The sequence below is a fragment of the Lemur catta genome, chromosome 11, assembly GCF_020740605.2.
Source record: "Lemur catta isolate mLemCat1 chromosome 11, mLemCat1.pri, whole genome shotgun sequence".
Lineage (NCBI taxonomy): Eukaryota > Metazoa > Chordata > Mammalia > Primates > Lemuridae > Lemur > Lemur catta.
The window spans coordinates 33,614,599-33,640,857 of NC_059138.1; the positions used below are offsets into that span (position 1 = coordinate 33,614,599).

General features: G+C 34.0%; 1 protein-coding gene across 5 annotated transcripts in view; it reads left to right on the forward strand.

Moving 5' to 3' along the window:
- The window catches only part of IMMP2L (inner mitochondrial membrane peptidase subunit 2), a 1,016,843-nt gene that overhangs the window by 196,305 nt on the left and 794,279 nt on the right, over positions 1–26,259 (forward strand). Inside the window, exon 5 of one of the 5 annotated variants that reach the window (XM_045565141.1) lies at positions 184–225. The exons of the other annotated variants lie outside the window; for them this stretch is intronic. Coding sequence (XP_045421097.1) covers positions 184–205 — 22 coding nt within the window. The 3' untranslated portion in view covers positions 206–225. Of the gene's footprint in view, positions 1–183; positions 226–26,259 lie in introns of those variants that run through there. 5 annotated transcript variants of the gene reach the window in all.

Sequence of the window (26,259 nt, forward strand, 5' to 3'; positions counted from 1 at the left end):
GAGAAAATTTTAAAAAACCTTTATCAAACTTATTACTTTGATAAGCATCTTGGTTTATTTTTTATAGTCTCACGTATGAATTATTTATATTCTTAATTGAGATAGCATGATGAACTGATTGCTTTCAAAGTACCTAAAATGTATAAAACTGTATTAAGTATAATTTTCTTTATATCTTTATAGATCTAAAAGTAATAGTAAATGAGGAGAGGAGAAATTTACTCTGGTTTGTTTTAGGAGATTTTATGAAATGTAAGTATAAAAAAAAACTGTACATAATTTAAGCACAGCATGTTTTACCTATGTGACTTCAAGCAATAATAAATTATAAATAGTACTGTGCCTCACAATTCAGTTATAGGAAAAACTACATTATAATTTAAATTAAAATTCCAGCAGATTATTACTACAGTAAAATTTCATGAGGGGCTCAACCTCTCTAATAAAGAAATGCAAATGAATCAACTGTGAGATGCCATTTTGATCTACCAGATTGACAATGCTAAAAGATAATATGTAATACGGGCAGGGGATCAAGGGAATCGAAGAAGTCATATACTCATGGTGGGAATTTAAAATGTTTCAATCTTTTGGAAGGTATTTAGATGATACGTATTAATATTAAAATTTACATTGTTTGATTCAGCAATTTTACTTCAAGGAATTTTTCTTAAGGAAATAATTAGACAGCTATACAAATACTTATATGAAGAGCTTTATTATAAGAGTATTTATAATAAAACATTTTTTAAACATCTAAACTCTAAAGTGTAATGAAAGATTAAAAATAATTTGGTATATTCATATGATTATCATAGTATGCATTCATTTAAAATTATATTTTTTAAATTCATTTGCTAATGTGGTAAGATACCTATAATATAATGTTAAGTGAAAAGGGTAGAATACAAAATTGTATTTATTTTGCATGCTTTCTTTTCACATTTATATTTTTTTAAAAATGTAATTGTTTGGGTACAAGAAGAATGAAACAAAATATACCAAAATACTAACAGTTATTAGTCATAATTTTAAAATAGCAGATTTTAAAAATATTCCCCCTTTATATGCCTTTTTTATTTAGCCTTCCAAGATTTCTAACATTAACCAGTGTTATTTTAAAAGTAAAAAAAAAATGTTTTTAAAGCTGTCAGAGTTAACTCAAAAAATATACATCTGTGAAAATCTATGTAAATTATTTTGTGACTAAAATCTTAGATTTCTTTTTTGGTGTGGATTAACCTATTATTGGGTTTAGTGCTAGTAAGATAATATTCACTGAACATTGAATTCTCTGTGGGATGGCATTTGCGAAACTCATAAATTTAGAGAACACAATTATGCCAGTGAATTGAAATTAATGAAATGGCATCCCACACAGGCACCATAATTTGCATATTAATTTCAGTTAATTTTTTTATGGATGTGACAGACTTATCCCAGTCATATTTGATAAAACAGAAAGTAACAGATTGTGAAGCAACTAAATGTTGAGCAGTTATTCCAGTAGGTTCACAGTATTCCAAAAAACATCTTTGAAATGTTAGAGTTTGGCACTTTGAGTTTTAGTCTATTTACATTTTATTGCTTTGTTAAAAATAAAAATACATTAAATGGAAAGATAATTGATACTATTTTTTAGCTGCAATAAGTGTTTTTTCTGTTAGCATAGATTTGAAATTTCTCACTTAAAGAAATTACATTTCAATTAAAAATTATATTACTCATGACTTTGAATAGATTTTATTATTTGGATTCTGCAGCTATTTAAAATAGTCAGTGGTTTTCTCAAACATGCCTTCAGGTTTTTTAGTGTCTTTTCAGGTGACTTGCCTCAACTTAAGAACTCTCTTATGAATTATGGTCTGTAGTTAGATGAATAAGTTTTAGGCATTTCCTCAATAGCATTTTCTCTCTATTAAGGTCAGTTTTGCCAAATGAAATTTTATTTCATCTATGTTTCAAATTTATTTGTGTATAAAATAGACTTTGCTTCCTTTTTGTGCCTCACTTCATCTCTTTTTTTTGGCTTTGTCTCTTTTGATGATTATTTCTCCTTTTTTATTTCTCATTTTATGTGTTTGGGCTTTATATTCACCTCACTCTTACCCCCCCCACCCCCCCATCCCCGCTTTTAAAATTTAGTTGGCTAGTAGTTTGTCTATTTTATGTGTGTTTCAAAGAACCAGCTTTTAAATTTACTTATTAACTCTACTGTTTTTGTTGTTTTATTGTTATTACTTTTTTCCTTCTGCTTTTGTTTTACTTTTTAGTCTTTTTCTAATTTTTTGAATATTAAAATCATTTCATTTCTTTTTTTAAAAAATTATGTTAAGTATTAATATTTAATGCTTTGGATTTTCTTTGGAGAAGTCCTTTTGTAATGACCCATAAATATTAGCTATTTAATAGCCTGCTTTTAAATTTGCTGATGAAAAAGTCTTTTTCTCATTTAAATTATTATTAATTATTAAGAGGTCTTTTTTTTTTATTGTTGCATTATGACCTGAGAACACTATTAGTGTATTGGTCTATTAATATACTAACATTAGTATATTTCTAATTTTTTGATTCAATTCCTTCTATGCCTAGACTTTGAATTCCTTTTTCATTTTTTTGATGCCTGGAGATGTCTCTCCTTTTGGTTCAAATTTGACCGCATAAACCAAAATTCTTATGTTATTGCCTTTCATTGATTTGGAGCAGAAAATGACTGATGGCTTTGTCTGCACAATTCAGTATTATGCTGAAGTTATATTTGTGTTAAATTCAGTTTCAAGGTATCTATATGACATAAACTAAAATTCTGCATCTAACCAGTGTTGGGAATCAATTCGACCTCAATAAACATTTATTAAGAATCTGTTATCTGTCACATACTATTCCCATGGGTCAGGCATAAAGGAATTTTTGGGACAGCCTTTTATTTATTAGTAATTTTTCAGTAGATATCAAGTCTTAAAGTCACAGTGCCCGTGTTCAAGATTAATTATGCAGCCTGAACTACAAATTGGAATCTGTTATCTTACATTACTTCCTATAAGGATGTCTCTGGGCATTGTTTTCTCTTGCAGAAATTATAAAAGTTCAGAAATCAAAGAAAATACTCTTAAGTGCTATGAATGAGGTACTTCACATTACGCTTAGGGTTTTAAAATACTTTGGGGTTTAACATACTTTGGGTTTTAACATAAGGCATTTTAGGTTTAAGGATTTGTGTCAACTTAAGGTATTTTGATATACATAACTTAGTCACAGGGGGAAGGATGAATGTAAAGTCTTAGAAGTATTTTACTGACCTATCAAAGGGCATACTGAACTTTTCTAATCACTCTATAGTTCTCTACCTTTTAATTAAATAAACTGCTAATCATGTAGTTTTCATTTTGGGCTTTGAAGAGTGACTGAAGAATGTTAAGAGAGTATTTAAATTGAAACCACATTCATGTGTCTATATTCAAGGATTTCTGAATTTAGAGATTTGGGACATAGTTACATATTACAGTAACTCCAAGCTTTGGATTTAGGACTAAAATTTTGCAGTTTTTTAAAGGACTCCTTTTTTTTTTTTATCACTCCCATGATGCATTGCAAAAACCTGAGAATCTCAACCTCACAGATAAATAATTTAGATAAAAGAGATTTTTGTAGATTTTTGGCCTTGAGAATATTTGCATTTAATTTAGGACATTGAGAACATTATCTTAGATCAATTGTGAACTTCTCAGGAGCACTCAGAATGGATGGAAAACTTTCTTTATAATTACTGTCATTTATTTAATCAGTGTGCAATGATTAAATCATGTAAGGAAGCAAGATTTTGATTAGAATCATTTTCTTTCAGTAGAGGTTGTAATCTGCTGACACGGAGCCAATTGTGTGCTGACTTACACTCACAGTGTGGACAGATGCGTTTTGGTATTAGGGGAAGAAAAAGAAGGGGACATCAGATCTAAAGGCCAGCATGTCTCTGTAGCCTCTCAATCAGTTGACTTCCCTGGATTCATTAAGAGTGTCCTGGAATTTCTGGCAATGTCTTAGCTGTTATTTTCTTTCTTTGGGCAGATCTGGAGAGTACTTAGTTGGTAGTTAATACACAGTTTGTTGGCCATTTTTTCTTGAAGAAAGCACAGATTTGTGTACATCACATCCTTTCCCCCCCTTATTTATTCTTTGTTCAGCAAACATTTATTGAGAGTCTCATTTGTTACAAGTGCTGTGCTAGTCACTATGATACGAATATGAATAAGGTTGCTTCTGCTTTGAAGGATATTATAGTCTGGGTAGGGGGAGGGAGAAGAAGTAAACATCACAGTATAATATGTACGATAACTGTTAGCACAGAGTCCTTTTGCAGCATGTAGGTGGGTTACCTGGCCAAACGGGAGAAATCTAACAGTGTTTTCTTGGAGATTACACCTGAATTAAGTTATGAGGAGTGGTGGGGCCTGGTGCTGAGAGAGTATGGCCAATCGAGTAATTTCAAATAGTTGGCATTGCTGGGTGTGAAAAGTTGGAATGGTGAGAGAGTGGAATGAGGAGTAAGCAGAGTGAGACTGTCCGGGGTCTCATGAGCTATGGGAAGGAGTTTGGACTTGACTTGAGGGAGGAAAGTTGCCCCTAAAATGTTTGAGGAAGATTGCTCTGAGTTTTGGAGTATGAATTTTTGCATCATAGGTCAGAGACAGAGAAACCAGTTAGGAAAATGATGATATTCCTTGGATCCAAAATGATGTGAGCTTCTGTAAATGTCAAGGCAGTGGGAAAAGAAATGAATAGATTCAGGAGCAGGGGTGGGAAGCTTTTCATGTTGGAAGGCCACATTAATTTAGCTGTAATCAAATAAGGCCGCATTCAAGAAACTTCAATTAGGTATACTTAAAAATGTACATTATTTTGTAAAAATCTAACTACTATGTACTTAATAATTTCAAAAAATGAAAACTATTTGTTAATTTTAAAGTTAACCTTTTAATGACTTTCTTATGTCTGCTTTTTGTTGGAAAGCATTTGACTATTTGGTTGTAGCATGGAGGTCCGCAGTTTCAGTTGATCCTCTAAATGAGTACCAGTCATTTGTGACCTTACAGGTGTCTTGATTTGGGTTAGTAAGAAAATGTAGATTCACAGCAATAAATGGTTGAAAAGCAAGAAAGCATTTTTCAAGCATGTTGCTGAAGGCATGGTTATTCTACTGTATTTTTTCCATATTTCAGTTGGATCTTTCTTATCATCAAACAATGACTTTAAAATGTCATCTCCTGAGAGCTCAATCAATTTCATCTGTAGTGATATGTAGGCTGAAATGCTAATTTGAGTGTGATGTCATGGTTCTCAAAGTCAGTGAACCTTTCATTGTATCCCCCAATTAATAGGTCTACAACAGCCATATATTCTTCAAATGATTTGCATATATCATCCTGCTCATCAATGACCTTTGCTAACTGGAGAAAATGTTCAGCCTGACCTGGTGTTGTCTATGGCCCAGCAGTGCCCAGCCTGGTGTGATCTACTGTTGAAGCCTCACGTGATTTATGGCTGGGGATCGATGACTTGTCCTCTCTTTCTACTAGATGTTGTCCCAGCATAGAGGTTGATGTGAGGATGAAGGTATTTTTCAAAGAGCTCTCAATGCACAGCAATATACACTAATAAATAGTTAACAAGGGAGGAAAGAGTTCCAATTAATAATATTAAAGTGAAAAATAAAAAGCAAAAAATAGAAATAAGTTTCATATAAAGTTACTGTTATCACCTCCTATGGAATGTAGCACTTGCAATATTAACCATTAGTTATCCCCTAATAGATCTTGGGCACTCAAAATAGTGCCCTGAAAATGCATTTTCAGGCAGTTTTCTGGCTTTCCTTTAATCTGTTTGTTTCTTTTTTTATGCTATATGCTATGTTAGCATTCTAGAAAAACTTAGGTTTTAAACTACCAACATTGGAAATGAAATGATTTCTTTTCTAAAATATTAATAGTACCTATCCCTCTAGAATATATTTGCGCTTATTGAAGCAGATTATGGGATTGTTTTTGATGGCTGGTCTTTGAGGTAATCAAATACATAAAACTGATGAATGATGAGAATTTTGGTAGTTAACTGATTCCCATTTTCTTCTGAATCTTCTTCCTCCCTTTCCTATTCCAATCTATTCCCTGCCCATCTCACCAGCCAAAAGGAGTCCTATTTGGATCTGTTGTACTATAATTTTTTTTTTTACTGTTTTGGAAATAACATTGTATCACATTTGGAACATATTGAAGAAGTCTATAATGTGTAGCACATTAGTGTAGAAGGATATTGTCCTTCTTGTGCAGAGATGACTTTTAGTGCTCATGAGGACTTTGTGGTCTTTAAGGTATATAAAACATCAGGGTCACGACTTGATATTGCTGAACAGTTCTCCTGATGCTGTGAGGGTAGAAAAAGAATGCTCTCAGCACTTTGCGGAGTGTGACATGATTACAAATGATTCCTCACAAAGTCCTGAAAGCATAAGCATGCCTTCAGGCATGCTCTCCTACAGACATATTTGGTAGCATTTACTAGACTACCAAAGTCTAAAATACATTAGCATTAATCCATATGACGATTTTTCTGATTATCGTGATGGATATCAGAAGAGATACTTTCTTTTTTGATTATTATGATATGTGTGCAAAATTTAAGGTAATGACAACAAAGATATAGTTGATATAGATGGCTAACTTCTGGCTAACTATCAAGGTAATCTTAGAATTATTCAGTAAAGTCTGGCTAAAGACTGAATCTTGTGAAGAATAGAAAATATATTTGTTCATTAATTGATTTGAAAGAACTGTTATTTCCATACTTGGAATAAAAATAACAGCAGCTTTTTAATTAACTCCTAATTTGGTAACTGAAATATTTTTTTAAGAACCTATTAAGAAAAATCTTTCTAAATTATTATTATTTAGTTCTTTAGTCTCAAAGTGGCTTGGTAAGGTAGTGCCTTTACAAAGTGCTGTCTCTTAGGATCTTTGGACTTAGACGTTTGCCATGCACCTCAGAGCTAGAAAATCCATTTCTGCTTTGATCTGAGCCATACCACTGTTTTTGCAATTAATTACTTTGGTCTAAGGTTTAGTTTTGTTTAGGCCTGCCGTAGGTTGCATCTGATCTTAGGCTTTTTCATGGTTAAGATGACTTGTGTGGCAAAATCTTTTCATGGGGAGTGGGTTCTCACATCTGCCTTTTTCTGACTGCTTCAGACATCTATATGTAAATGCAATCTGTTACCACCAGATGTTACCACACACTCTTGTACTCACCTTGAATTGTTTGTGTGTTCAAACCCTATGCTAGTCTTTGTAAGGAATCCAAGTTCCTTGCCTGCTCCCACATCTGTATTAACCAGGCATCTTGGGGAAAGGATGCCATCTGCTCTGTGCACAGAATCTATCAGCCTTTCAATCACACCGCTGTTGGGCCCCTTAAAGGCCATCTCCCAGCACCTGTGGCCCTCCTTCACGCTTTAAGTTTTTAGATCTTGGCCTATTGGAAAATATATAAGTTCTGGATCATAAGCCAGTATACTAATAGTCTCTACTTCCCTAATCCTCCATGGCTTCGATAAGCATAATGTTATAAGCATTGCATTATAAGTAAAGGTTTATGTTCTATTAATATTTATTTAACATAATTGGTGCTTATCAAAGGGCAGGTTCAGAAAAATGTGGATTTTAAAAATATAACTGCCTACTTAATATTTTTCTTAAAAGTGAAAGAAAATGAGAACATGTGGAACCTATAACAAACTTTTATTCAACTTTTCCTGGCATTTTGATACAGTTTCGTTTAACTCTGACAGTTTCAGGAAGTAATAAAATATTAAATTTACAGCCTTTAAAAATTTTACTATTACTGTGCTTAAAGAACTTGCTTTAAGCATCTTAAATGTTCCTTAAGCAATTCTGCAACAAAATAAACTAACCAAGTGAAAGAAGTCACTGACAGGCTGCCCCCAGCAGCCTGATAACTGTCTCCTGGGGCCATGACCTGAGGAAATGAAGATGAATTTTTGATTTTTATCATTTTTTAAATTTCTAAATTTAAAGTTGAATGGAATCTCATATACTCTTTGCTAAGAATGTTTGCCTTTAAGTTTTAGACTTTTGAACACTTTATTACTAGAGTAGTTTATTTCTGTCTCTGGTTTGTTACTATTCTGTCTTCAAAGTACTGAATATCTAGGGACTCTTGTAGTGATAAACCTCAATTTCCAGGGGGTCATGTAGTATTTCTTTGTAGTACTGTAATGTTGTATCTTAACATATAAATATTGCATTCAGGCAAATCACTTTAAGCTTGGCTAAATCTTTGTTTCTACTTTAGGTCTGAATAAGGATACATGAACAGTTAAAGTCTTCATTTATCTCTAGTTCAGAGTAGCTTTAGATATTGAATGAACTTCGTGTTGTATGTATCTCTTGGATGAAATGAGGTAGGCTGGAGTTGGGTACAGAGTTTAGAGTCAGAGACCTGGATGAGAATCTGGCTCTTCAACATGAACTTTACCACTTTGCGCCACTTTTCATGTCTGTGTGAGAAAGCCAACAATATCCCTCTCACTGGGCTGTTTTGAGAATTAGAAGAGACACTATATGTGAGGTCCTTTGCAAATGGTCCTTTATGATTGTTTAGAAATATGAGAATATATTTTTTTATGCAAGCATACATGAATAAATATGAGACAATACATGTTAATTATCATATATATCCCCATGTTTCTTTATTTTCCCTTTCTTCCCTTTCCTTTTAAAAAACTTGTTTATTCTCTCTACTCCTTTATAAAGGAATGTATGTATTACTAGGTTATTAAGTATGGAATGTCCGATTTCCTTAAATACTAAGTTTGACAGTTGATATCTGTGACAGTTCACTTTCACACTTCTTGTTTTGTTTTTGTGAAAGTACATCCTCATTCTTTCAAACGCATGTTTCAGATTGTGATTATCTTTCAAATTTTTTTAAGAGCAATTTTTGTGAAGCCATGGGTAAGTAAAAATTTGTATTGTTTTTGAATATGAGTTCTGTTGTGGAACCAGTGCAGTGTAGAAAGCTTGAAATATTAACAAAGTGTTTTGGAAGGATGTGGCTAATAAACAGTATGTTGATGGTTGAGAAATTCCATTCTGATGATTTCAGTCTTGAAAATGAGCCACATGGGTAACCTGAGACCAAGGTAGATGATGATGAGCTGAAAGCTGCAGTAGAAGCGAATCCATCTCAACGTGTGTGTGCATTAGCAGCAAGGTTTGACATTACTATTTCAGCAATATTGTACCATTTGAAACAAATGGGCAGGATAAAGAAACTGGATAGATGGGTTCTGCATGAATTGAATGAGTGTCAGAAGAGAAATCGTCTCAAAGCTTGCCTTTCTTTGCTCTCGTGACATAAAGGCAAATCATTTCTACACCGCATTGTTACATGTGATAAAAATTGGATTCTTTTTGACAATCGCCAGCATTTAGCACAATGGTTGGATAAAGATGAAGTGCCAAAACACAGTTCAAAACCAGATATTCATCAAGAAAACCTGATGGTGTCTGTTTGGTGATCCAGTGCTTGTTTTATCAACTACAACTCCCGTGAGAGCTGGTCAATCGATTACAATGGATGTCTACTGCAACCAGTTGGAAGAAATGATGAGGATGGCTGTGATTAAGCAGCTGAGATTGGTCAATAGAGACAGGCCAATCCTCTTGCAAGACAGTGCTTGACCACATGTCGCACAAACAACACTGCTCAAACTACAGGGGCTGGACTTGACTCCCTGTCATCCCTCGTATTCACCAGACCTTGCACCAACTGACTACCACTTCTTCCAGGCTTTGGACCACTTGTTTTTTTTTTTATTTATTTTTTTATTTTTTGAGACAAAGTCTCACTCCATTGCCCTGACTAGAGTGCCGTGGTATCAGCCTAGCTCACAGCAACCTCCAACTCCTGGGCTCAAGCAATCCTTCTGCCTCAGCCTCCCGAGTAGCTGGGACTACAGACATGCGCAACCATGCCCAGCTAATTTTTTCTTTATATTTTTAGTTGTCCAGATAATTTCTTTTTATTTTTTTTTAGTAGAGACAGGGTCTCACTCTTGCTCAGGCTGATCTCGAATTCCTGAACTCAAATGATCCTCCCACCTCAGCCTCCCGGAGTGCTAGGATTGCAGGCCTGAGCCACCATGCTCAGCCTGGACCAGTGCTTGCAAGGAAATACTCAATTCTCAACAAGCTGTGGAAAACACCTTTCATGATTTCATCACCACTTGCTCCCCAGGCTTCTTTGCTGCTGGTGTAAGCAAGCTCCTGTTAAGATGGTAAAACTATGTCAGTAAGTTAGGCACATACTTTGATCAATTATATAGCTTCTTGTTTGAGATATAATGAACTAAACTTTTGATTTTGAAATCAGACATTTCATATTTAATGACCTCATAAATTGAAGTTCCTGGTAGCTTAGGGCTTCTAAACTGTAGTTCGCTTTGGAATGTAGTCCTGAAGAATAATAAAAAGCTGGTTTAGTTTATTTATGGCTACAGAATTTTTCTTTTCTCCCTAACTATGTATTCATCCTTAAACCATACATTTAGATCATAATCAGGTATTTTACTTTGTTGGCTCTTAACACAATGAAATATATTCTGGTATTCAGATCCTTTTTCCTACTTACTTTTTGCCACATCTTCTTTCTTCATGTATGAATCTTTCACTCAGGGTGGTTGGCTTGTGCTATATCCAACACCTTCCACTTTTTACCTTACTTATGCCTTTGCTCACACCACCCACCCACTTGCAGTTCCTTTCTACTCTCGGAGGTTATAGTCACATGTTGCTGCATAATGATGTTTTGGTGGTCTCATAAGATGATAATACTGTATTTTTACTATACCTTTTCTATATTTAGATATGTTGAGATACACAAATACTTACCATTATGTTACAGTTGCCTACAGTATTCAGTACAGTAAGATGCTGTACAGGTTTGTAGCCTAGGAGCAATGGGCTATACCATGTAGCCTAGGGGCGTGTTAGGTTATTCCATTTAGTTTTGTGTAAGTACATTCTTAGATGTTCACACAATGACAAAATTGCCTAACAACATGTTTCTCAGAACATATCCCCATTGTTAAGTGACACACAACTGTTCTTTCATATTATTTAGGTGTGGTTTAAGTCTAATCTCTTCCATGACATCTTTTCAGACTACTATAGCCACAGTGATTATTCTGTTTTTTATATTCCTATATAGTTATTATATATAATATTCATCTTTGTATTAGTTGAGAAGTGAGGAAGCCTTTTTTTCTAGAAGCCTCTAAGAAACGTTTTCTTGTATGTCCTTTGCCTAAATGGACTTAGTTTCATTCATTACTGAAGCACTAGTTGATCTTGAGGAAGGTATTACTGGGATTATTGGTTTATATTAAACAGGGCTTAACTCTGCAGCTGGAGTGGAATCGATTTAGGGGAGTAAACTGCATTGTGTACACAGATAGTTTTTCTCTCTAGAAAACAGCCATGTAAATTTTTAAGAAATCCAAAAGCTTCAGAAATACTTTCAAAAATCTAAGTCATTTCTTTCTTTATTGATTTTTTTCATGTATTTATTTGTTTTTTAAGTCATTTTCTGTCATTAACAGACTCATAGGCTACTGGAGGAGTTAGATAAATAATTTTTAGCAAAGTATCATAAGTACTATAATACAGTGTAAGCAAGATGCTAAGGAAATACCAGTTTCTTTCTATTTGTTCTATCACATATCAAGGCTAGTTTCCTATTCTTCTCCTCTGTTCTTTGGACCTTCCTTTGCCCAACTGCCCAAATTTTCTATAACAATAAAAGAAGTGTAGCACAAAATTATTGATTGCAATTGAAAAGACCTTTTTCCTGGTTTGCTGTATAAAATGGACTGTGATAGCATCACAAATGATTGCCTTTTATTATGGTATTAAAAAAAAGGTCAGTGCTATTCTAAAGGAGGTCCACCTTAAAAGCAATAAGAATTGATCTGAATTTTTCCATATACTTTTTGCACTATACTTTTTTTTTTGAGACATGGTTTTGCTCTGTTGCTGTAACTAGAGTACGGTGGCATCATCATAGCTCACTGTAACCTCAAACTCCTGGACTCATGCAATCCTCATGCCTCAGCCTCCTGAGTAGCTTGGACTACAGATGTGGGCTACCATGTCTGGCTAATTCTTCTGTTTTTTGTAGAAATGGGGTCTCACTGTGCTCAGGCTGGTCTTGAACTCCTGGCCTCAAGCAGTCCTCCTGCCTTGGCCTTCCAAAGTGCTAGGGTTATAGGTGTGAGCCACCATGCCTGGCCTGCCACTTTCCCCAGTTTACTTAAGTTAACTGCTACTTCTATTTAATGTGTATGGATTTGACATATTATATGACAGAATTTAAATGAGAAATTAAAAAAATATTAAGAAGGTAGATTTTTTATAAAACAATCATGACATAATAGTCAAACAAAAAAAATAGCATATATTCTACACTTAATTTAAATTGCTTGTTACTAGCTACTCTTTTCAATTATATTTTATAGGTCTCCGTCTTTTGTTTAGAAATATCTATAGGAAAATTTTATCTTTTTAATCTTAGTAAAGAAATATTATTAAAATGGACATTGAAAACATATTAATAGTTCTCAAACTGGAGTTAACTGACAGATTGCTTAGAAGCTGGGAACTTACATGTAGAAGGAAGAGGAGAGCTAGCCTTTTCCTAGAATATGAATATAGGACAAATGGGAATTAGTTCAATGTATTGCACCTTTCATTTTATTACCCTGCACTCGAATAGCTTTCTAACTGATCTTCTGTTCCCCTCATCTTATCCACTTTAATCAATCCTTCATTCATCTGGCAGCTATCTTTCTAAAATAAAAATTTAAAAATTTAAGATGCAACACCATCCAATCAATTGTAGGGATGATATATTAATAGAATCTTGCTTTGCCTACTACCTGTTTTACCACCTTATAGCCTGTTCTCCATCTTATATCTGATTATCTCCTCAGTTGCCATATGTCAACCGTATGCAATTCTGCCAACTTTTCAGGACATCTCATGCTTCGTCATATCTGTGTGCCTCTGCACATCCTGTTTTTCTGATCTGGAATACCATGTTCTTCCTGTATTCTGGAGAAGCCCTAATTTTCTCCTAAGAGTCACTTTTCAGAAGCCATCCATGACTCTTCTTGTCAGTTGTGATTGCTTCTGGTACACAGTTGTGTATAACTGGTACACATAGCCTAGTTAGTAATTACATTGTATGTTGTTTCTTCCCTCTGAATCTGTTTCCTAACTAGAGTAAAAACTCCTGTAGTTGATTTTACATATGTAACTCCAGGGTTTGGCACAGTGTCAAGTACATAGACACATTAAGTATTTGTCAAATATTAAGAAAGCTAAGATTAGATTGAAATGACATTTTGAGTGTGTGGTATTTGGTTTTCTTTATAATTCTTATTATACCATAAAACTTAAGTTTAACTTCTTTAGATGGGTAAGAGAAGATAAAAATTGTCATACTTAATTTTTTCAGTAGTGTTTAGTTTTGTGCCTGCTAGTGTTATTATCTCTTAGCTGTATACCTGCCTTCTATACTCTACTGCAGAGATAGAAAACCTGTGAACCATGTAGGCCAGACTCCATTACTAGCAAATTTTCTGTTATGTACAGCCAAAGCAAGGCAATGGTAAAAAATTCGAAGGTGGGAGGAAAGAAGCGGCTATTTCCTCTTACTGGATGATGTACTTCACTATGCAGTAGAGGATGACTGAAGGTAACCACAGGTGGCTGTGAGTTCCAGTAGCATTGTTGTTGGCTTCTTGAACATCAGTAGCAGTACTCCTGCTGCTGGGCAGGACACACTCTGTTGAGCAATAACAGAGCAGTCCCAGTGGTACCTGTTAGCAGTGTTTCCAAAAGCTCAGCGGTGGTCTCAGGCTTGTGGGCCCCAGCCTAGTGTGGTAGCACCCCGCCTTTGGTTTGCAACCTTGTTTTTGTTTTGTTCCTCCAAGTATGCCCCCTTCTCCCTTTTGCTTTTCTAACCCCTTCAACAACTGTATAATCAATTTCTTCCATTAAATTTCCCATGCTTGGAAATACCTATAGTAGTTTCTGCTTTCCTTAATGGACAATAACCAGGAGTGGTTTTAGGAAACAGAACTTCAAAGCTGAGAATTTGCGATTGGTTATGTTACCTTGTTGGAATTGAATACAATAGGATCTCACTCCCATGGAAAGTTGCCATTGCATTCAGGGGCAACTTAGTTATGTAACTATGAGCTTTCATACCAGAAATGAAGTGTTTATTAAAGTCAAAGCTTTGGGAAATCAAGTGGAAGTGGTAATTGACTGTTACGATGGGAATAATGACTTCAGGATCCTGGGATGTCTTGGATGCTTTTGAATATACTAGAAAGTTTATAGAAAGGACATTATGAGCTCAGGGCTTTAAACTCTCAGTTCAAGGATGGTCAGAGAAACAGAGAGCCATGATAGTCCCCCAAGATCGTCTTATCTTTTATCATTGCAGTAATGATGCAGCTGAAAATAAGAAACAAAATTCAACCCTGAGAATTACAGAATCACAGTACAATTTGAATTCATAGATTCCCAAGCTTTGTTATATGAAAGATAAGAATGGAATGGTAGACATTGGATCATGAGAATTGAAATGAATATACTTATGTGAACTCATCTGAACCTGAGACTTTGAACCCCAGTTTCTTATACTTTACTGTCAGGGCTATGTAAAATCTGCTCTCTATCATCATCTAGTATATATTAGAGTTAATTTTAAAATGGTTATGTGAGGATAAGAAATGTCATACTTTTTCCATTATCAGTGTAAAATTTTAAACCAGAGAACATTTCTTAGAACTAACAAAGGGTAGAAGAGGAAAGTGTTAATTAGTGCTTAAAGCATTTATTTGATTGGATTCTTCTAGGATGATTGTTCTTCCAGAATTGAAAATAAAGCAAAACAAAAACAAAACTTTAACACAAAAATTAGTTTTAAACTTCAGAGTTTCTTATCTCCCTACCTTTTACCTCATCTTATTTGCTAAATTAAAAATCAGAGGTTCTTAATACTTTTTGTGCCAACCTCTTGGCAATGCAGAGAGTCAGTCTTAGAATGTTTTTAAATGCACAAACTTTATGCATAGGATTATAAAGGAAATAAATTGAAATAGAGCCATCAAAGTATATTAAAATCTCTAATATAGTAATATATGAATAGCAATAATAATAAGATGCAACATTACTTCTATTAGGTATGTTAATTTTGGTGTTAGTGGTGAGTGTAACAATGTTTCAAAATATCTATGGTTTCTATTGGTCACAAATGTTGTTAATACTATTATAATTTGTTTGTATTCTCAATGGAGGGAGATTTAAAATTTTAGTAAATGTTAGTGAAAATAAACATATGAACTCTTTTATATGCAAATACATGAACCATATCCCCTGAATTATATCTGTTGAATTCTTTGGTGTGGGAAAGGTTCATGAACACCACTTAATGAATCTCTGCTCTAAATCGATTTATATAACACAATTACATGAAAATGAATGTTTATTTTCTTTTGAGTATTTTTGCTTAACTATATATTTTACCCCAATGTTTTATTCACATTATGAGGGGGGGCCTCTAACATAATGGAAGGAAGAGACTAAGTCTACATGAATAAATATTAACTCTTTGATCAATGAGATACCTCATAGTAAATTAACTTCTAATATATTAAGTGGTGCCATGCGGATCTTTAGGAGCAAAGTCATTTTGAGCATACACTGTTTCTTCCATTTTGTCAACTGGTTCAAGCTCGTTTACTTGTAATGCTCAACTACACTGGCCACATAGCATTTAAAATTTTTGTTTATTTCCAAAAGATTGACTTTCTGCAATAGTCTTCACTAATTGCCTGGTACAAAATTCTTACTAGGATATTTACAAATGTATTATTTGTTGTACATTTGTCAGCCCACCCAAATAAAACTGCAAATAAAGAAAACAATTGTATTTTGGCCACTACAGCTATGAAATAATTTCTGCATTTTTGTCCTTCTTTCTTTCCAATCTCAACCCAAATTAGGACAATTTCCCAAGCATTTGAAATATTATTGTGTTAGTCAGATTATTTGCAGGTGGGGCTGTGTACTTTAGTCTACAAATCAGTGGTTAACTTAATGATGTACTAGTTTATATTAAGCAAAATGAAACCTAACAAGCTAAGCTGAAAAATGATTCCTGTTTTAACCAGTATCTTCACACAGCTGTTTAAATACCATATTGTACTTTTTTTCCCCCTTTCCTTATTTAGATGGCACATGGTACTTGTGTAATCTTTGCTTATTTTAAGCTGGCATAAAAGAATGGTTCTCAGCAAATTGGAGGCAATTTGCAAAGCTGAAGGATAGTCTTATGAATTCAGGCCAAGTTAAATTATTATTGAAGAATACATCTTTTTCTCCCCAAAATTTCTCTGAGATTCTTGTCTTTATAATGTTATATTTCAAAATTTATGACAAAAGTACTTTTTTGCATTTGGTCCATGTGATTTTTTTTTCTTTTGTATGATGATACCATTAAAGTAAGATTGGCCAAGAAATGTCAGATGTTTTAAAATTGTAATAGTTTACTCTCTATATTATCAATTTTATTATATTTTTCTTCTTAGAAATGTTTTGTTTCCATATACAAACGAACAGGCTGACTCAAAACATATAACACTAAGATGGAAAGTAATTTTTTGTAACTGTTTTTTTTTTTTTACTGTTGTCACACCCCTACTGCCTGCTTCCTCGACCCCCAGACTCCTACCTCACCAATAAGACTCAAAGTTTCCTCTTGTTTTGCATTTGCATCAAATGTACCAAATGCAACTTTATCTTGAGATTCCATTGTTTTGTTTCCCATCATACATTTGTTTAACTTAAGGTAACATTTTGTCACAATACATCTGTGAAGTAGGACACTGCCATATGTAGACATTACATCTACTTTTTAGCATGGAACTTTTTCCTCTATATTGGCTGATATAAACAAATAATCTTGTGGGCAAGGAATACAATTGAGATTGGAAAAATAAGGGATAGAGATACAGGAGCATAGATATTACTTAGGAGACTGAGTTGAATTACACCGATGTGTAATTGTTCTACTTTTTGAAAAAACTCAGTTTATATCTCTATTTCCTAAAACGTGTAGTGTTGCTTAAAATATTCAATTATATTCTGTATATTAACTCCAATTCTCTTAATATCAGACCAATTTTATTGATTTTTACTGTTTTGTATTTGATAGAACTGTTATTTCTTTCTGACTACTAGACACAGTTTAACAGTATCTCATAAACTGTTATACCAATAGAAATTGTATTGCTATGGCCATTTCTAATGAAGTTAGAAATACAATCAGAACATATAGGAAATAGTTCCAAGTTAAAAAAAAAAAGCTATTAAAGAATAAAAGCAAGCTGTGTAAATTATGAATATGGTAAAACTTATGGGGAACTTAGTGACTTGAAAATTATTGTCTTGAATTAATAAAATTGTAAGTCTAATTGCATTTTATAATGGTACACTAAGTTTTTATACAAAGTAAACGTTATATATTGCATATAGCATGTATAATTTTGAGAAGTCAGTATTACTCTGAAGCCTGCTATGTTTTTACCTTCTGTGAGGTAGATAATCATAGTGTTTTTGCCAGGTTGTATTTTATAATAGAATATGGCGTATATAAACATGTTTAGTGCAAAGATCAGGACTAAAATATCTAAGCGTGAAACTAAAGAAATGGAACCAAAAATCAAAGCTTAGTGGCTTGACAGTATTGGTAAATGCTAACTAAAATAACAATAACAAAATAAATAGTAACATTTATATAACATTAGCCAAATACTACTTTTTAGTTTCTTATTTCAAGTGCCATTTTAAAAGCAAATGTTCAACAAAATTAAAATTCTTAAATTGTGAGGTATATCGATAAAAGAATTTTTAGGGTTAAAAAACAAGTTACTAAGTTTTGTAACATAATTTAAGATTATGGGTATATTCTTATTTTTGTTTTTGAGTTTTCTATCTTATTCATATGGGAAAAAGACTGATGTGATAAACTAAGAACTAAAAATTTATTTAGAAAATAGTTCTTACAATTAACCAGTTCTTTAAACATCAGAAGCAGTTCTTTTAATAATAATGAGAGATCAGTTCCATAAGCATAAATGTAAAAAGTATAGTGCTAATATACACTGACAGTCCATATAATTCTCACACCTCCATTTTGCTGATAGGTGCAGGCTCTAAATTCTGATAATTTTTTTATTTCCCGATTCATCCCAGGAGATAAAAGTCAGAAAACAATCACCAATTGAAAGGGTCCCTAAAGGCTGGTTATGCGACATTATTTTATCAGGAAAGCTTATTATCATAGCATCCCAGTCAACAACTTTTCTGGATTAAAAAATTATGCATAGGCCGGGCGCGGCGGCTCACGCCTGTAATCCTAGCACTCTGGGAGGTCGAGGCGGGCGGATTGTTTGAGCTCAGGAGTTCGAGACTAGCCTGAGCAAGAGCGAGACCCCGTTTCTACTAAAAATAGAAAAGAAATTATACGGACAGCTAAAAACATATATATAGAAAAAATGAGCCGGGCATGGTGGCACGTGCCTGTAGTCCCAGCTACTCGGGAGGCTGAGGCAGTAGGATCGCTTAAGCCCAGGAGTTTGAGGTTGCTGTGAGCTAGGCTGACGCCACGGCACTCACTCTAGCCCGGGCAACAGAGCGAGACTCTGTCTCAAAAAAAAAAAAAAAAAAAAAAAGTATTAGTCTTTCTGGGATAGATTTGCCAAGCAAATTCATAAACATGTTATTATATGGTTTTACTGATATATAAATCAGAGTGCTATTTTATTAATTTGCCATTGCAGTTTAGCCCCAAGGAAATGAATTTCTTTTTAAAGCCCTGAAGCCAGCTGATCCCACTGAGCTTCACACTGCTGTCGCTCTAGGTTGCTGCCAATCCTTTTCCCATAATCTGGCCCTGTCTTCTGCTCAATTCATACTCTTCTCTGATTCTTTTCTTCTACCCAACTTCCTTCTCTTCTGAACCCTTGCAACCCTCTAGAGATCCCATTTCATAGAAAACCAAAAGACAACAACCTTCCCCATCAAATAAAACAAGAAAAACATTTTTTCTATATTCTTATAGTTGTCAAAGAGTTCCATTATTCTATTTCCAGTCGTCAACTAAAACCTGAAATCTGGATACATTTCCCTCAACGAAGGACCTTCTCTTTCAGATAGTCATACTTTCAAATTCTTATTTCTGGGGCTTTTCTTTGATAAATGTCAGGTAGGTCGTTTTTTGAATGCATTAGTTTTTTTTTTGTTTATTTGTTTTTTGAGGAAAATAGGAAAGGTCACATTTAAACTTTCTTACATTTCTCTTCTAATGATACTTTTTAAAGTAACATGTGGGTTATGTTGATTTTTGAAACTGATGTTCAGATAGTTGAATCTTCTTTTTCTAAGCATGCTCGTGCGCGCGCTCTCCCCCTGCCGTATATATTGATACACACACACACACACACACACACACACACACAGGCTCACAATATTTCTACAAATGGTTGAACATTACATTTGGACTCTTCTCGATTCATTCCCAGGTTGTTAATTTCATTCCCATTTGGGGCACAATATTTACTATTGTTCTCTTTCTCCACCATACCACCATTAGTGTATTTTTGCTTTGGAGAAAGCTATCTATATAAATGCTGTGGCATTTATTTTCTGTAAAAGCTTTAGCTGCAAATTTTATTTGGACATTGATTTCTCATCATATGATACAGATGGCAAGGTTAGCATTTCAGGAGAGCTTCTCTCTTCTGTTAACAGTATCTTCATCCTCTCATTAGTTTAATTCATGATCATAATCCAGACAAACTTTGACCATTAAATCCTTTTAGGCAGCAGTGTTTCCCAAAGGCCATTCTTCGATTTTGAATAATTAGTTTCTTTAATTCATTTTAGTGTATGAAATTAATAGTATAGGGGAATTCATTTGCTTTCTGATGCAATAAACTTTCCATTAATGTATGAGATTAGCTTTTATGTTTTTTTCCTTTCCTACAGAACTGATGGTAATAGTATGCAATAGGGTATTTTATTCTGTTCAGACTACAGTTCTTTTGGGGGGTTTGTGGTTTTAATAGTTTTTCCCTCAACTGTTCCTTCCATCACACATTTTTCTTTTACTGCACAGGAAATGATGAAGTCTCTCCAAAAAGCATTTATGAAATCCCTGAAGAACCCTAGTAAAGGTGCTGAGATTGATTTTTGTGTTTCCTTTTTAAAAAAATGTACAATGAAATTTGTGAAGCCTGTGTCTTTGGGAAGCTTAATATTCAAAAACTGTCAACTGAGTTTTGAAAAATTGCCTTTTTATTGCCATTATTATTTCTGACAAATGGATCAGTTGTAACATTAAGAAACAAGTGAATCAACCTTATTTCTTCACAAATATGATGGGAGTCTCATAGAATAAAATACAGGATGTCCTAATTTTACAGTCATGGTCATAGAAATGAAATTCCAATGTTCATTATAGAGATAAGTAACGGTATTGCAGAAATAAATAATCAAGATTGGTTGCTTCCAAACTGTTAATGTATGTAAGTAAATTAAAAAATTTGCATTGTGAGACTGAACTTTTTAATTTATTTAGCTAAAGATTTATTGCTCTGATTTTTATATGGTTTTCTCTTGAAGGAAGGGCTGAGAACTCTTCATTCTTTATGAATTGCTAATATATACTAGTGGATATAATGATATGATTTGTAAGTAATAAATGCTGTTTTAGTTTTTCAGATTTTTATAGTCACCTTAGAGAAAAAAAAAATCAGAGCACTTTGAGGATGCTTAGAGCAGAACAAGCAATCAAAGGGAGAAAATGTATACTTAGAAGTGCATTTGAGTTTTTAAACATTTGTGTTCTGGATGTCTCTGCAGTTTCAGAATTCCAAATGTTATTTGTATAAGGCCATCTTTTGCTTTCTAAAATTTCAAGGATGGGGGCAAAAAAGGCAGTGTAATGAGCTATCCTGAGGCCAGTAGGATCCAATTATGTTTGAAAAGAAAATTTAGTGAATACTATATTGGGGGCCCAGGTCACTGGAACCTAGTATAAAGCTAGGGATGTTGTAACCCCAGTAATTATCTCACAAATGAGTCATATTGAGAAAAGTCGCCCTAAAATCTATTCTATGTCATACCCTTTCCTGATATAGCAGTATTTTTCTTTGATACTCCAGCTAGAAGTAATCAAATAAAAGGGTCTAGGCAATAAAGATTTTGGTAATTGCCATAATCTCTATTAGAGAAGCCAAAGAGGGGGAAAAACCATTCTTTATTGCACTACTTTTTTAGTGTTATGACTAATACTCTGCCACTTAGTAGATGTGCGACCTTGGTTTGGTTAACCTCTCTGTGTCTCAGTTTCTTTATATGTAGAATAGGGGCGGTAATTAGCATTATTGTGAAGACTGAATGGGCCTATATATACACCTGTACACACATACACATAGAGAGTTCGGTTTGGTAGGTCAGAGAGACAATTCAACAAGTTATTTAATAACAAGTGATAACAATATCAGGTAGTACTAACTGCTATGTAGAGGATTAAAGTAAGGTGATGGGATAGACTGGGTAGTCAAGGAAGTCTTTTTTAGGAAGGTGACATTTAAGTAGAAAGCTGATGACAAAGAACCAATCTTGTAAAGATTTGGGGCAAGAGCATTCTAGTGTATAATTTCTAAGATGTGCTCATAGAGCAAAAAGGATACTAGTGATGCTAAGGGGTAGCAGCCTGGATAGTTTGGGATGCGACTTGAGAGTCAAGTGGGGATCTGCTCTTGTGGGGCTCTGTAAGCCTGGATAAGGAGTTAGGATACCATTCTAATTGTGACAGGGGAAGTTTGGAGGGTCTTTTAGCATGAGATTGGCAAGACCTAATTTACATTTTAAAAATCATTTTTATTAAGGCCTACTATATAGCTACTATATAGCTACCTGAAAGACAATATGGTATTGGTTGAGGGATGGAGACATAGATCCGTGGCACAGAATATGGAACCCAGAAACAGTCCTACACAGATATGGCCAATTTAATTTTTGAAAAAGGTGCAAAAGAAGTTCAATAGAGGAAAATTAGAGATTTCAACAAATGGTGCTAGAGCAATTGGGCATTCAGTGGTAAAATAATGCACCTTGACTTAAATCTCACACTTTCTACAAAAATTAGCTTAAATGGATCATTGACTTAAATGCAAAACATGAAAGTATAAAACTTTTAAGAAAAGAAAATAGGATAAAATCATTAGACTCTAGGGCTAGGCAAAGAGTTCTTAGACTTGGTACCAAATACATGATCCCCAGAAGGAAAGTTTGATAAATTTGATTTCATTTGTTCTGTGAAAGAATCTTGTTAAGAGAATGGAAAGCTAAGCTGCAGACTAGGAGAAAAAACTTGCAAACCACATATCTGACAAAAAACTCATGTATCTAGAATATATAAATAACTCTCAAAACTTAACTATAAAAAACCCAAGCAGTCCAACTAGAAAATGAGCAAAAGCCAAGAACAAACATTTTACCAGGGTATGGCAAATAAGCACATGAAAAGATGTTCAACATGATTAGCCATTAGAGAAATGTAAATTAAAATAACTGTAAATTATTACTATACCCCTATCAGTATGTCTAAAATAATAAAGTAAAAACCACAGTGCTGGTGTGGATGTAAAGAAATTGGATCACTCATATATTGCCGGTAGGAATATAAAATGGTACAGCCACTCAGGAAAACAATATGGCAATTTCTTATAATCTAAACATGCAATTATCATGTGACCCAGAAATTGTACTCTTGGATATTTATCTTAGAGAGATGAAAACTTATGTTCAAACAAAAACCTGTGCATCAATGTTCATAGCAGCTTTATTGGTAATAAAACTGGACACATCCCAAATGTTCTTCAACTATGATTGGTTAAATAAATTGTGATACATGTACCTGGAATCTTACGCAGCAATTAAAAGGAATGATACATGAAATAACTTGGCTGAATCTCCAGGGAATTATTCTAAGTCAAAGAAAACCAATCCCCGAAGGTCACATACTGGATGTTTACATTTATAGCATATTCTTGAAATGACAAAATTATGAAATTGTCAGGAGTCAGGACTGTGGTTGGTGATGGAGGAAGAAGGATGTGGTTGTGTCTATGAAAGGACAACAGGAGGGATCCTTGTGGTGATGGAATTATTTTATGTTTGACTCTGTCAATGTTAATATCCTGGTTGTGATTTTGTATTATAATTTTGCAAGATGTCACCATTGGGAGAATCCATGTGGTGGATACGTGGGATTGTGTTATTTCTTACAATGGCATGGGAGCCTACAATTATCTCAGAATAAAAAAGTTTAACTAAAGAAAAAAAACCTTTATTTGTTATTTTGGCTGATCAGTAGAGAATATATGGCCTCCAGCCCTAGTAGTCTTGATTTAACTGGTGGGGTCTGTGTGTTGTACGTTTAGAAAGACCTTCAGGTGATTCTACTGTGCAGATAGGATTGAGGACCTCTGCAAAGCTGCAAACAAATCTGGGCTTTTAAGTTCAGGATGTTATCCATTTTTTTAGGTTGTGTGTGATGCTTGTTACAGGCCTTTAACTCTGCAAGTCTGTGACCTGATCCCAGACAACCATTGTTACTTCCTCAACTGAGAACCACTCAACTGAGAATATCTGTAGATACCTTAACATTTTCCCTTCATAGTTTAATCTTTACTCTGATGTTTCCCCCTGGCTCCATTCAGCTTTTATTTTAGAAACCTCTTGAAATAATCACTGTCCTTGCTTGTAGTTACCGTAATTTTGTCAGCAAAGATGCGGCATTGCTTATTTGTGTTTCCAGGTTGCTATTAGTCCTTTTCTTTTCCTTTCTCTTTAAAATTGTCTCTGGCTGGGCAATAAAATCCCACATGTAAACAGAACACATGCAAGTCTTTTCATGTGGTAGCTGTAGGATACTATTTCAAAAAAAACCCTAATATTTAATTCACATAGAGGATGCCGCTTTTGAGTGCATGTTGCTTATGATCAGAAACTACCGTAAACTGTTACCTCATCAATACATTTAATACTTTATTTTCTACAAGACCTCTTTTGTGTCTTTTTTAAGTAGAGAAGCGTGGATTTCTTTTTCCTCTGCTTCAGCTATACTTTTACGGAATTAATCTGGTAAAACCCCACTAATGATAGGTTTGTATTTGCTCCTGAAATTGCCACACTCTTGTTAGGTTTTCTAGCGGCCACTGCATGATGTGTTGCATTTTGAAGATTATTTATTTGACATAGAACTCACCAGAATACCTAGTGCATAGTAGTCATTCAGTGATGGTTATTGAATAAAATTAACAGCTATTTAGTGATCACTGCTATGTACCAGCACTGCTTGGCATTGTGGGTAGTCCCATATTCATGTAGGTTTCAATTTTGTGGTGCGATACATAAATAATGACAGCTATCCAAGACTTATCATAATATCCCATTTATGAACACAACAAAACTCTTTCTCAAATGTATTTGGTATTCTCGTGTGTGTGTGTGTGTGTGTGTGTGTATTAAATAATGTACTAGCTTGATGCCTTCTGTCTTTGCCTTTGTCTCTCATCCTTTTTCTTATGTCTCGTCATAATCATGCATCTATTATTTATGGTTCTGGTAATTCAAGACAAACAGTGAAGTACGTAGGTTGTTCCTTAAATAAAGTGTGGTCTGGATAATTTTGCCTCTTGACTGTACTATTTCCCCTTATGATCTCAAGGGCACAGAATTTGTTTGCTTATGGCAGATACTCATCATTGATTAGTATTAGCCCCTCTTTTATTCTAGTTTGTAATTTTTTTCATTCTGCCTGCATTTTTCTTCCTCCATTAAGTATTAAGTATTTAATGCATGTCCTTACAATTTGCTCTTTATCAGCTTATTTAGATATAAGTATATTCTTGAAAAAAGATTGTACTGTTTTATTATTTTTTTAACAGACACTTTTTAGCATTTTTTACATCCAAGGCACTGTTTTAAGCTTTTAGCAACATTAATTTACTGAATCCTCACAACAACCTCGCAGGGCAGGTTTTCTTAACCCTCTTGTCACAGAAAGGGTGAATAACTTGCCCAAGGCTATGTAACTCATAGGTGTGGAGCCAGGATTTCAACTGAGGCTGTCTGGCTCTAGAGTCCACACCTTTAACCATTATAATAAGCTTCCTTTCCATTAATACCAAGGTATTGTGTTGTATGTCCCACTTGGTTCTTTCCCCCTTTTCCATGTTGCCATGTGTACATCAAATTTATGATCTTCAATTGCCACTTAATGTTCTATTGTGAGCATATACCACATTTTACAAATATCTACTTCATTGAGTTATAATATACATACAATAAAATAATCTCATTTTAATTATATAATTTACTGAGTTTGGCAAATGTCTACATCCTTGTAACCGACATTACAGTCTATCTATCTATCTTTCTATCTATCTATCTATCTATATATAATATTCACTTCACCCCGGGATATACCCTGGTACCCTTCTCAGTCAGTTTTATCCTCACTCTTAGAAACCACTGATCTTTCTGTCCCAGTAGATTAGTTTTTCCTAAACTAAATTTTGTATACATGGAATCACACAGTATGTACTTTTTGAGTATGGTTTCTTTTGTTATACTTGTTTTCAAATTCATTCATGCTGTTGCTTGCATTACTAATTTATTTTATTTTATTACTGTATGATTTTTCATTGTAGGGATGTACCACAATTTGTTTATTCATTTACCTATTGGTGGATATTTTGGTTATTTACAGATTTCAGCTAGTATGAATAAAGCTGGTATGAACATTTGTGCATAAGTCATTGTTTTGACATGTTTTTTAATTTCTCTTGGATAAATACCTAGGAATGGAATTTCTGGGTCTTAGGATAAATATGTTTATCTTTATAAAAAATCTACTAAAATGTTTTACAAGGTGATTGTATACTACTTGAACCAGTAATGAATAAGAGTTCAAGTTCCTCCATATTCTTGACAACTCTTGGTATTGTCAGTCTTTTATTTTTAAGCTTTTTATTTTGAA